The 12,057-nt window shown below is 46.9% G+C and overlaps 2 protein-coding genes and 1 long non-coding RNA gene across 4 annotated transcripts in view; 2 read left to right on the plus strand and 1 right to left on the minus strand.

Annotated features, from left to right (window-relative positions):
* LOC140703761 (uncharacterized) overlaps positions 1-12,057 on the plus strand; it is a 343,653-nt gene that overhangs the window by 80,051 nt on the left and 251,545 nt on the right. The gene's annotated exons all lie outside the window — the stretch shown is intronic.
* LOC144587443 (uncharacterized) lies at positions 716-4,037 on the minus strand. Its single transcript, XR_013542601.1, has 2 exons — positions 3,961-4,037; positions 716-1,757 (listed from the first exon to the last, which is right to left on the minus strand). It is a non-coding gene; the product is annotated as an uncharacterized LOC144587443 (long non-coding RNA).
* On the plus strand, positions 3,245-12,036 carry LOC110069918 (uncharacterized). Of its 2 annotated transcripts, XM_072987706.2 has the most exons (6): positions 3,245-3,330; positions 4,152-4,261; positions 6,517-6,595; positions 8,442-8,534; positions 9,200-9,368; positions 9,770-12,036. In XM_072987706.2, the coding sequence occupies exons 4-6, from the start codon at positions 8,501-8,503 to the stop codon at positions 10,968-10,970; spliced, it is 1,404 nt and encodes a 467-aa protein (XP_072843807.2). In that variant the 5' UTR covers positions 3,245-3,330; positions 4,152-4,261; positions 6,517-6,595; positions 8,442-8,500; the 3' UTR covers positions 10,971-12,036. The 2 variants fall into 2 exon arrangements, with proteins under 2 accessions (XP_072843807.2, XP_078243988.1); XM_078387862.1 differs by lacking the exons at positions 3,245-3,330; positions 4,152-4,261; positions 6,517-6,595 and having other exon boundaries at positions 8,016-8,534.

The raw sequence follows: 12,057 nt of genomic DNA on the forward strand, positions 1-12,057 counted from the left end.
TGGGCGCCCGGAGTTTACATTTTGCCCTGAGAGAGAGAGAGAGAGAGAGAGAGACGGGCGGCTCTTGAGGAGGGAGGTTTTTGTCGTTCTCGGTTAAGTTCAGGGTTCGTCGGCCCCACTTACGTCCGGCTGGATTTGAATGTCGTTAGCCATGGCCTGACTCTTGCCATTCGCCATTCCAAGAGGGAGTTTTGGCATTTGCTTCCTTTTGAAAGACTTCGTGACAGGCAGAAGTTCAACAGGCGAGGATGCAGCCATAGGGGACACTTTTCCCCCATCGCCCGCCGTGCGTCATCAAGACCACCAGGATCCCTCTTCCTTCACACTCTCTCAAAGCCCTTTCTCCTTCCCTTCTCTTAAACCTTCATCCTCTCCAACATCTTCCCCTCCTCCTTCCACCCAAAAGCCCTTCTTCGGCTTTTCCCCTTCACGCTCCACCTCTTGCTCAGCTCCAGCTGAATGATCTGGTAGAGGGGGAAAGGACTGAAAGATGGCAACATAACAGCTCCCTTGGGGATGTTTCAATTGCACAGTATACCTGTAAGCCTTTTAATGATCCAAGACCAGAGCTTGGAAATTTTCAAACCTTCGCGCCTACAAATCCCCAGTTGATATGTTCCTTTTTTTTTTACCTGATATCAACCACCTTCATTTTGAGGACTTTTCCTGTACAGATTCTTTTTTTGTTTTCAAATAATCAAGCCTGGCACAGTCATGGTGGATCAGACTCAAGCCTAGATATTTCAGCAGCATCTTATGGCTCACAGTGACTAATCCAAGGGCTTGCAGACAGGACTCAAAAATATGCCCTCCTCATAATTTATTTCAGTCTCCCATTCTGAGCTACCTCAGGTGTTAAGATCATCAGAAGAGGCCCATTTCTGGTTCCTGCCACCTTCACAGGTGCATCTGGTGCGGAGAAAGGAGAAAACCTTTTATATGGCTGCTCCTAGACTTTGGAACTCCCTTCCACAGGAGGCTAGCTTGGCCCAATCTTTGCTCTCCTTCCACATGCAAACCTACACCTTCCTTTACTTACTGGCTAATCCCATCACTCACACCTTCTCCTTTGCAGTTTTTGCTGATTCTGATCAGAATCTGCAGATGAATGCATTGTATGATTTTGATATTCAGTTGAGTTTGTGCAGAAGTGGAAAGTCTTCCACATTTTGAGTATAAAAATAATGCACTGTATTAATTAATTTATTCAAGTTATGCCTTGCTTTATTAATAGCTAGTTATTACTCTGGTCAGCTATACAAAATCAAATAGACACAGAAAAATTAAAACAATAATCATATGGAAAATACTACCCCAACAAATCCCATTATCTAATAATGATATCTAATTATAGCACAAGCAAAGAATATTTCTATTTATTTATTGGAAAACCCATGATCAAAAACATTAAGAATACTTTTCAGAAACAAATACGTTCTGGAAGTGCAACAATTTAAAAAATCAACAACAAAAGCCAAAAAGAGAAGAGATCATGCTATGGAGACAACAGGAGCAAAACTACATGAACATAACATCAACCACCTAGGGATTCCAGAGAATGAATTGATGGACTAATTTTTTTTTTCACAAGCTGGAAATAACCACCTTCTTGTTTTTGAAAAAAAAATTTATCTTGCCTGAAACCAGCCTGGAGATTGTGCTTCCCCATGGATCATTGGGAAATGATTTGCCAGGTTTTCCTTTAAAAACACCTTTGATGTGTAAGCTTGCTGTGAGTGCAGATTGCTGAGGTCTGGCTGGAACATAAAAAGACCCAAAACTAAAAAAATAAAAATAAAAACAACCCTCACTCAGATCAAAACTCTATTATGCATCATCATCATCATCAAGCAATATGCCTTTTCCTATCTTCTGGGGTCCAGGAAGCCAAGGAGGAGGAAAGCTGCTTCAAAAACAAATTATAGCAGCAGTTTAGAGAAACACTGAATTGTCACTACCATATTGGTCCCTTGAAGTTTGTCTCCTTTATCATTCCTCAATTTTTTGAATATGAACACTGACATAATGAAAATGCTGGGCCTTGCATCGGCCTTCCTTCTGTGCAATTTATGATAGGATATTCATTTCGAGGATCAGCATAAACTTTCTTATCTCTTGTAGCAACTATGATAATAAGTGAGGCTGGTATCTCAGATAAAGGTCTTCTCACACTTAAATCATATCTACTTCCCCACTCCGTGTGTTTTTTTGATGCAAATCAAGGTTTCATCTTTGACTGAAGGGTTTTCCACATTCAGAGCATTTATACCATTTCTCCCCTGTACGGATTGTGAGAAGTTAGGTATGTGCTGTGGCTGAAGCTTTTTCCACACTCCAAGAACATGGTTTCTCCCCTCTGTGGTTTTTTTTTATGCATAGTGAGGTTACCACTCTGACTAAAGCTCCTTCCACATTCAATGCATTTATATGATTTCCCCCCTGTATGGACTCTTAAATGGTAATTGAGGCTTATGCTAATCCTGAAGGTTTTTCCACATGTAAAACATGAGAAAAGGAGGTTTCTCTCCTGTGTGGATTTGTTGATGCTGAGTGAGATGTGAGCTCTGACTGAGGCTCTTTCCACATTCCTTGCATATTATGGTTTCTCCCCTGTATGGCTTCGATGTGATACAAAGTGTGAGCCTTGACTGAAGCTCTTCCCACACTCTGAGCATTTATATGGCTTTCCCCCTGTATGAATCCAAGTGGGGGGGGGCTTCCTTCTCCTCCCTCCCACCATGCGTGATGTCCCTCCTTGGCACCACACTCCCCTTCCTGCAATAGGGTGGCTTGTTCACAAGAGGGGGCCCTCCCCACGTCTCTTCCCTTCCTGCCCCTCCAGGCCACCCAGCCTAGGTCTGTTCCCCTTTCGAGGCTCCCGCCTGCAAACATCTGAGCTGTCCCGGGGGGGGGGGGGCGTCTTCCAGGCGAAATCTTTGCAGAGCAAGCAGCCAAGCTTACAGATCCCTCAGAGTTCCTCATCAGTGGGGCCAGAGAAGGAAAGCTCCGCCTGGAAGCAAATGGGCTTTTCCTTGGCTAGGAAAATGGGAGTAAATATGCAAAGGAGAGAGAGAGAGAGACAGGAGAGAGACACATAAGGAGATGGGATGCAAAGAGGAAAGGGTTGCAGCTCCACCCATGGTGCTCCTGGGCCTTGTAAGGGTTAAGAGGACCGAGCCTTGCCTGCTAGAGAGGCCGGAAAGGAGAAGGCGTGGGGAGGGTTTCCTACCGCCGAGCTTCCTCCTCCTTCCCCCCCCCCAAAGTGCTGCAGGCGGGAGCCGGGCGGAGGAAAGAGTCCGGGGGAATCCCTTCCAAGAGGAGGGGGAGGAGGTGAGGCTGCGTGCGCGCGTGTGTGTGTAGAGCGGGGAATGTGGGGGGCAGAAAAGTGGGGTGAAAGGAGGACGCAGGGCTCCTCTCGGAATTGCTCCAGGAGGGGGGGGGGAAGGCGTTTGCACTGTTCCATGCCATCTCTCTCTCTCTCTCTCTCTGTCTTACACACACACACACACACACACACACACACACACACACGGCAGGGGGGTAGAGGAGGGAGTGCTGGGCTGGGGCGAGGGGAGTGGTGCCTAGTGGGGAGAACGGGGCTGCTTTCATACTGCGGGGCTGCCGGAGGAGACCCTCTTCGGCTTGTTACCAATTAAAAAAAAAATAAAAATAGGCTTGCAAAGAGATCCTCTTTTTGGAGGGCTTTTGGTTGGAGAGGGCAGAAGTGGGAGCTCCCCCCCCCTTGGAAAGCTCTTTCTCTCCTATAAAAGGTATCACTCCACCCTCGTTCCCCTGTACGGAGGGGCCCCGATATCCCAGCCCCCCTGCAGTGCTCCGTCTCCCCCCCCAACGGGAGGTGGGAGAGATGTTCAAGGGGAGACCCTTGTGGGAACTCCTGGCGGGGGGGGGGAAGAGCTCCCTTTGGGGTTGGTTCCCCTCAACAAAAACCAGATTCCTTACTTTGTCTCCTCATGCCTGGAAAGTGGAGAAAAGACATCCTGAATGTTGGGGGTTTTCCTTGTTCTCCTGACATTATCACTTTTTGCAAAAAAAATAATATTTGACCCCTTTGGAGGGGTTCGCTGTAACAACATCCCATCTAGAAATTGTGCTTTGGGACCTAAGCTGTTGTCTCTCTTTTTCCTTTTCAGCATCCTCTGGGAAGAGCAGAATGTATTTCGGCATCGGTGAGCCTTAGATAATGCGGTTCTGAGAGAGAGACCCCCTTCTCCAAAAGCTGTAGTTTTTTACAACAATCCAGGTGAGTTAAGCTTTGAAATTCACTGATCAGCAACTTACTTTTGTGAAGATTTCAACCCCTCAGTGAATGAATTGAAAAACCACTTGTTGTTGTTTAGTCGTTAAGTCGTGTCCGACTCTTCCTGACCCCATGGAGAAACAAACAAACCACTTAGCTATGGTCAATAGGCTTTGAAGGGAAAGAGATCTTGAACTTGGAGTTTTCATACCTCTTTCTTGGGATGATCACCGTTTGCAAATGGCAGAGTTCAGTAACATACCGTCCAAGGAAGAGGGGATTATGTCTGTGCAAGGATCCCTTTGGCTTCTTTGGAAAAAAAACCCTTAAGGAGTGAATCTCTGCTCTTTCTATTTGCCACTGCACGGTAGGGGATTCCAGGGTGGAAGGGACTGGCCAGATCCTTTGCCGTGGGCACAACTTTCACGCTTCATTTGGCTGATCCTATTTTAAAATTCCATTGGCTGCAGACATCAAAGCTTCAGGAGCCGGTCTCTTGAAGCCCAGGAATGAGCAAGCTTTACATTGAGAATATATCTGGTGGCATATTTCACTTCTAGTTCCACTCTCTCGGTGGGATTGACTTTGGAATAAAGGGAAGAGGGTATGGCTTGAATGTTTGCAGGTAGGATGAAGAACTGACACCAGGAGGGCCCTCCAGAGGTTCAGAGAACCAGGCTTGGTATCTTCCAGAGGAAGAGAAGAGACATTGGGGTGGGGGGCCTGGGAACAAGCCCCACTAGCGGCACCCTACTGCAGGAAGGGGACTGCCTTCGTGAGAAAGGAGGAGGAGGAGAGGTGCGATGGGGGAACATAAGGAAAAGAGAATGGGGGGAAGAAGGAAGCCCCCCCCACTTGGACAAATGGATGGGAAGGGCTTCACAGATATAATAAGCAAAATCCAAAATGGAGGATTGTGCAAGGAAGCTTCCTAGGATGGAGCAAACGTCCCTCCCCTCGGGGGGGGGGCCCTGGGTCCTTTCGTTGCTTAAGGGCGGAATTCGTTCCGATGTGGCTCCAGTTTCTCCCTCAAGCTGGGAAGGCACTCGTTTTGCAAATCGGGGCATTGGAAAGGGTGAGGAGGGGGCAGAAGAAGAGTGGAAACCCTATCTTGGATTAGCGAGTGCCCTCTGCCCTGTAAGAAATGGGGGACGCCGCCGGTATCTTAGGGCACAGCTGTGCTGTGGCTCAGGATGGTTGTGTTGGTGGGACTCATCACTGGACTGTTATGCACAACCCCACTGCTGCTCCTGTCCATTGGTTTTAAAGTCCCCTTTTCCTCGCACCCAATTTCAGTGCTCTCTCTCTCTCTCTTTCTCTCGCCTCCATGGGATGCTGCAGGAGGACACCTGTGGGTTGATAATTTTGTCCCGTGGGGACGCCTGCCTGGAAAGTGGCTGAAGCCCAGCTCTTCCACTCTTTCCACTCTTCTTCTGCCCCCCCCTCGCCCTTTCCAATGTCCCGGATTTGCAAAATGTAGCTCAGAGGGGTGGGAGGCAGGAAGGCAGAGGGAAGGAGGGAGAGATGCTGGAAGACATTACGTGCGGTGATGGGGATGAAGATACCATTTTAATGGCCTGGATCCAGCCATTTCTGCAGCGCTGTGTCAGGAAACAGTGGGGCAGGCGGGCGTCTGCTGTGGCAGAGGAAGCAGGGCACCTGCCCAAGGTTTGTTGGTGCTGATTTCAGGTAGAAGGTGGGCATCGGGAGAACGTCTGGGCCTCCCTCAGTTTCCAAACAGAGGCAGGAGACTCGGCTCCTGTTTCTACACCCCTCAAACATGAGTGGCCCTGAAGAGGGAGCTGTCCTTCTGTGACATTGTTTGTTTGTTTTTTTTAGTTTAGGGTGACCCTAATAGGCGTTTTCAGGGATGTGGGATGTTCAAGTTCTCTCTGGCCACCCACCCATGAATTCCCCCCCGCCAAGTAGGGATTTGAACTCAAGTCTCCTGAGTCTTAGTCTGCCCCCTGCTGTCCATGTCACACACTGGTTGTTGTTGAAAGGGGTTCTAGGTGGAAAAAATAATGCAGGCTTGAATACTTTCTGGTTCCTACCTCCAGTTAGCTTAAAGACAGATCTTTTGCTTCAGAGCTATTTTGGGGTCCATCCCTCCCTCCCTTCCTGGTGTTCCTTTCCATTCTCCTTCTTTCAACTCTCTGAAGAAGACACCCAGTATAAAAAAAAAAGACAGAGAAGTCTTTTTGTTTCTTCTTTCCAGAAGTTTCCAGACTAATCCGTTTTCTTTTTTTTTCCCAAAGGGAGGGAGTAAGACGAGTCAAATCTCTCCGCAGCTTTTCTCTGGACCAAGGATCAGATTCCAGATTCGACCTTTGCAAGGTAGGCAAGAGGGTCCAGGGTTTGTTTGCAGGCAGCATTTGAACTTGCCTCTAAGAAGCAGACCTGGCACAGAGATCTGCCATGAATTTACGGGACTTTTTTTTACAATTTTTCGACACTGTCCGTACAACATTGGTGCATAGCCTGGGTAAGTGGATCTTACTTTATTGCAAGCTCACTGTTTATTCAATTTTTAAGTACTTCCTTAAAGATCTTCCCTGGTCTTGCATTTCCATATCCCGAGGTTCACTTTGTCTTCTGCCAACTTCAGTCTGCAACCTATTATGTGGCTTCCAAGTAACCCAGGAGCGTGACCAGGAGTTAAACAGTCTTGCTTTTGTATCCATTTTAAGAGGTGTACAGTTCTTTCTTTCTATGTTATACTCCTGATACTTCATACTGTTCTATCAATTCACAGATGTTCTGAAAAAATATTTATTTTGGGAAGGGCAGGAAGGCAGACGAAGAGTTGGCACAACTTTGATGTAGATGTTTGGAGTCTTTTACCGTTAGCTGATACCTCTTTCCATCTATCCCTGGGTGCAACGCCTGCTAGGTAATTATCAGTTATAGACAGGAATTTGGTGTCACACCTCCAAGCAGTGATTCCGCCACTTTCCTGGAGTGCTGCGTCTTCTTGTTTGGCATGGCTGAACTATTCCACATTGAGCTGGAGTGTTCATCCGCAGAGCAGGATAGAGCCAAGACTGTAGTCCTCAGTGTTTGGGATTGTGTACTGCTATCACATCTAGTAAGAGAGGCTTCGCCATGTGAAGGCTGTCCAGCAGAGCAGAAAGCATGAGATCGTCAGCATAAAACTGCCAGTGCCTTGAGGAATTGGTTGCATCTTCGAAGTAGCACTTGATGAGGAGCAGACGTGGGAAGAGGATATAGCACTAAAATGTGACCTATTACGGTACATTTATGTTGAATTTTTTTTTATTTCACCGAAAGGTGAAACAGCATTTAGGGATTGGAAGTGGAGGTTATTTGGACTTTTCTCATCTTTATATGCTGCTCCTTGTGAGTTTTCCCATCTGCCCCTCCCGCAACTAAAAAACACATTCTCCAAAGTGTGGGATCTCCCCTGGGGTGATTCCAGGAGAGGCCATTTCCCCTTTAAACTCCCCCCTTTACAGTCGTGCCCCGCTTAACGATAACCCCATATTACGATGAATCCGCTTCACGACAATGTTTTTGTGATCACAATTGCGATCGCAAAACAATGCTTTAAATGGGTTTATTTCACTTTGCGAATATTGGTTCCCTGCTTTGGGAACCGATTGTTTGCATTACGCCGATCAAAACAGCTGATCGTCGGCTTTTCAAAATGGCCACCGGGTGCTCAAAACGGCTCCTCGCTGTGCTTAGGGACAGATTCCTCGCTATACAGGCACCGAAAATGGCCGCCGTATGGAGGATCTTTGCTGGACCGTGAGTTTTTAGCCAATTGGAATGCATTAAATGGGTTTTAATGCGTGTCAGTGGCTTTTTTATTTTTGCTTTACAACGTTTTCGCTCTACAGTGATTTTGCTGGAACAAATTAACGTTGTTAAGTAAGGCACCACTGTATTCCCTATTCATGCGGGGATTTCAAAATTAGGAGGGAAAGTAAAGGGAAAAAAGGACTCTTTTACTATGAACGCTTGGACCATCAAGCTATTCTCTGTGTCTGGTTAGTGAACTGACTCTGATTTTTCTCAGTGAGGAAAAGTTCCAACCACAGTGTTATTCAGAAATAAAACCAGATTATTCCACCTCGGGCTTCCTCTTCAATTCCATGAGGGAAAGAAGGTCGGTGTTGAGGTGCCTGATTTGTGAGGAAAAACTGCTTTGTTTTCCCAGGTTCCTTTGTGGAGGTGGAGGAGGAGTGAGTTGTGCAGAGACACCACATCCAGAAGGTCATGGAAGAGATGGCTAGGAACAGGAATCCTACAGGTAAGGCTCCCGTGGCATATCCTTCGTCCTGCCATAGGTTGCCTCTTTCGTCCGTATTTTGGAGGGGATTGAGTCTGCACACACACACACACACACACTTCTGACGTATAGCAACCCTTTGAAGGCGTTGAGCAAATTGTGTTCTCGTCTTAGAGCGCCGGATGCATCTGTGGGCAATCCCTCTGAGGAAGGTGGTTGATGTTGTTGTTAAGAGTCTTAGAACTGCAGAGCTCGGAGGAACCCAGTCTGCAGTTCCACTCCCTGTCAAGGAGGCCCCAGTGGAGAATCGAACTCCCAACCTATGGCTCCGTAGCCACATGCTAAAATCAATGAGCTATGCAGCACTTCCTTGCTGTCGTTGTCTCAGTTGCCTTGCCTTGCACTGGGTTGTCTTTGGACCATTTGGCACTCACCAGCTCCTCTCACTCCATCTAAAGGAAAAGGTAACCCTGCCTACCCAGGCCAGCGTGTGTTCTCTGCCTCTCTGTGCCGAATGGTAGGACAGGCCCTGTTTTCAATTTGTACATTTATGTATACCCCGCAACCCCATTCTTCCCCTAGAAAGTAGAACCACACTCACAGGACCGATAGGAGCAGTTCATTCTTGATGGCTGTCTCTCCTTCTCAATGAGACTCTAATGGCAGGTGTTCCTTTTTCGTTCCAGGTGGTGATGAGCAGGAGAACTATAATTCTGACGAACAACCCCAGACATTGTCAGGACCAACAAAGGAGGAAAAGACTGTGGGGGAACAAAAGAAGCAGCAGAAATATCCAGCCAAGAATCGGGGGAAGAGAGTAATTCCCAGCCAGGCCGATGCCTGCTTACCACTCCAGTAAGAAAATTAAAAGAGAAAGACTGAGTATGCCAGTGGAGGCAAACCTTTTTCAGCTCGATTGCCCAAAATGAGGGGGTGGGGAAGAAACCAGTGGCTGCCGTGCTGCCCGGAAGACCAAAACCGGAACAGGAAGTGGCAGTTTCAGGGGGAATCATGGGGACGGATAGGAAGCTAAAGGGGGAATCATGGGGACGGACAGGAAGTTAAAGGGGGAATCATGGGGACGGACAGGAAGTTAAAGGACCCAGAACAGGAAGAGACAGGAGGAATCCCAGCTGCAGCCACTTCAAAAGGTTTGTCGCGTATCAGAAGAAGGGCTTCGCATGCCGGCTGTGGCACGCGTGCCATAGGTTCACCATCGCTATCATTCCATTCTATAACGTTTATTTCCATTACAGAATACGTGCACGGGAGAAATCCTATCTGTGCAAAGAGTGTGGCAAGAGTTTTGGGTGTAAGAGGAGCCTGGTTCAACATCAGAGAATCCACACTGGGGAGAAACCATACAAATGCCTGGAGTGTGGGAAGAACTTTGTTCGACGGGCGCACCTCAATGTGCATCAGCAAATCCACACCGGGGAGAAACCATATCCATGCATGGAATGTGGAAAGAGTTTCAGGAATGGCTCGTACCTTACTTTACATCAGAGAATCCACATACAGGAGAAGCTATATAAATGCCTGCAATGTGGAAAGAGCTTCTCTCATAACAAAAGTCTTGCTTTCCACGAAAGAGCTCACAGAGGAGAGAAACCACACATATGCCTGGAATGTGGAAAGAGCTTTAGTTACACCTCCAGCCTTATTTCACATCAGAGGATTCACACTGGAGAGAAACCATACAAATGCCTGGAGTGTGGGAACACCTTAAGTCACAGCAGTACCCTAAATGAGCATCAAAAAACACACACAAGGAAAAAACCTTATTCCTGTCTGGAATGTCAGAAAAGCTTCTCTAGCATTACATGTCTCACTAGACACAGGAGAGTTCACACAGGAGAGAAGCCATATACCTGTGCATTGTGCGGAAAGAACTTCAGTCATAGCACAGGCCTAGCTTCCCACAGGAGGACTCACACTGGGGAGAAACCATATAAGTGCTTGGAGTGTGGCAAAACCTTTACGCAGGGCTCACACCTTCTGTTACATCAACGAGTCCACCGAGGGGAGAAGCCGTATGAATGTTTTGAGTGTGGAAAGAGATTTAGTCAGGGCTCACATCTGACACAGCATCAGCGAATCCACACAGGCGAGAAGCCTCACAAATGCTTGATATGTGGGAAAAGCTTCAGTATTCGCACATACCTGACTTCCCATCAAAGAATCCATACAGGGGAGAGGCCCTATAAATGCTCGGAGTGTGGAAAGAGCTTCACTCAGAGCGGAAGCCTCATTATACATAGAAGAATTCACAGTGGAGAGAAGCCATTTTCTTGCTCCGAGTGTGGAAAGAGCTTCATCTGCGGAACAAGCCTCACTTACCATCAGAGAGTCCACACACGGAACAGGCCGTACGAATGCTTGGAGTGTGGGAAGAGCTTCGTTAGTAGGAGAAATCTCCTTGTTCATCGGCGAGTTCATGTAGTCAAGAAGCCATAGAAATGGAGTGTGGAAAGAGCTTGTGTCACAATGCAAGTTTCACTAGAAAAAAGATGTAGATGTCGTCACAGTCAATATCAAAATATCCCCACTAGGAAATTCCCTCAATAAGCTTGGTGTGTGGAACGAACTTGATCAATCAGAAATCTCAGTCACTAGAGAAATCATAAAAGGATCTGGTATGTAGAAGGAGAATCTGTCAGAGTATGAAGGGGTCACCATCTGCACCCTCTCTGCCCTACACACACACACACATACACACATACACATGAAGGGGTCACCATCTGCACCCTTTCTGACACACACACACACAAACACACACACACACACTAGGTAGTTACTCCAGGTTCTCATGAGGAGGGAAGTGACTCTTGGGAACTGGGGGATGAGAAGCACCTGGCAGGATGGGAGGAGGACCCATCAGTGACCTGTGACACCTGCTGCAGGATTGATGGAGGAAGATAAGATCTGGGGCTGAGCGGTGGATGAAACAAAGCCCATAGTTTGTGCGACAGGTGAATTGATCTAGGGCAGGGAGGATGACTCTTGGCGGGTGTTGGGGAGCAGCTTTTCTGTCACAGGACAATTCCAGAGAAGAAATAGACCTCCATTCCACCAGCTCCCAGGAAGGCTTCTGCCCCACCAACTCTGTAATGCTTATGGAAGTGGCACCCTTGCTGTGGAATTCCATCAGAAATTAGACAGGCTCTCTCCTTACCGATCTTTAGAAGAATTAACAAAGATATAATTATTAGGGAGGCCTTTGGCAACATGCTAGGTAACTTCTGAGACCTACACACTATAGTCACTATTGATTATTTTTCTTATACTACTGCATATTTTGTTTATTATATTTTGGTTCATGTTAACATGACATGATTTAAGTTACCAGGTATCAATCTTGGATTGCCTTTTCTGTTTAAGTCTGTGGTATGTTGCATTTTCATCTTTAACTATTTTAGTTGTTATATGTTTTGCCTACTTTTGTAAACCACCCCAAGTAGTATTCTCAGTAAGTGGGGTGGTCTATAAACTTAATAAATAAATGTTGGCACTAGCATCATAATCTGCTCCTGGGTCTTGTTTT

This window comes from Pogona vitticeps, chromosome 2 (genome assembly GCF_051106095.1).
Source record: "Pogona vitticeps strain Pit_001003342236 chromosome 2, PviZW2.1, whole genome shotgun sequence".
NCBI classification, from domain to species: domain Eukaryota; kingdom Metazoa; phylum Chordata; class Lepidosauria; order Squamata; family Agamidae; genus Pogona; species Pogona vitticeps.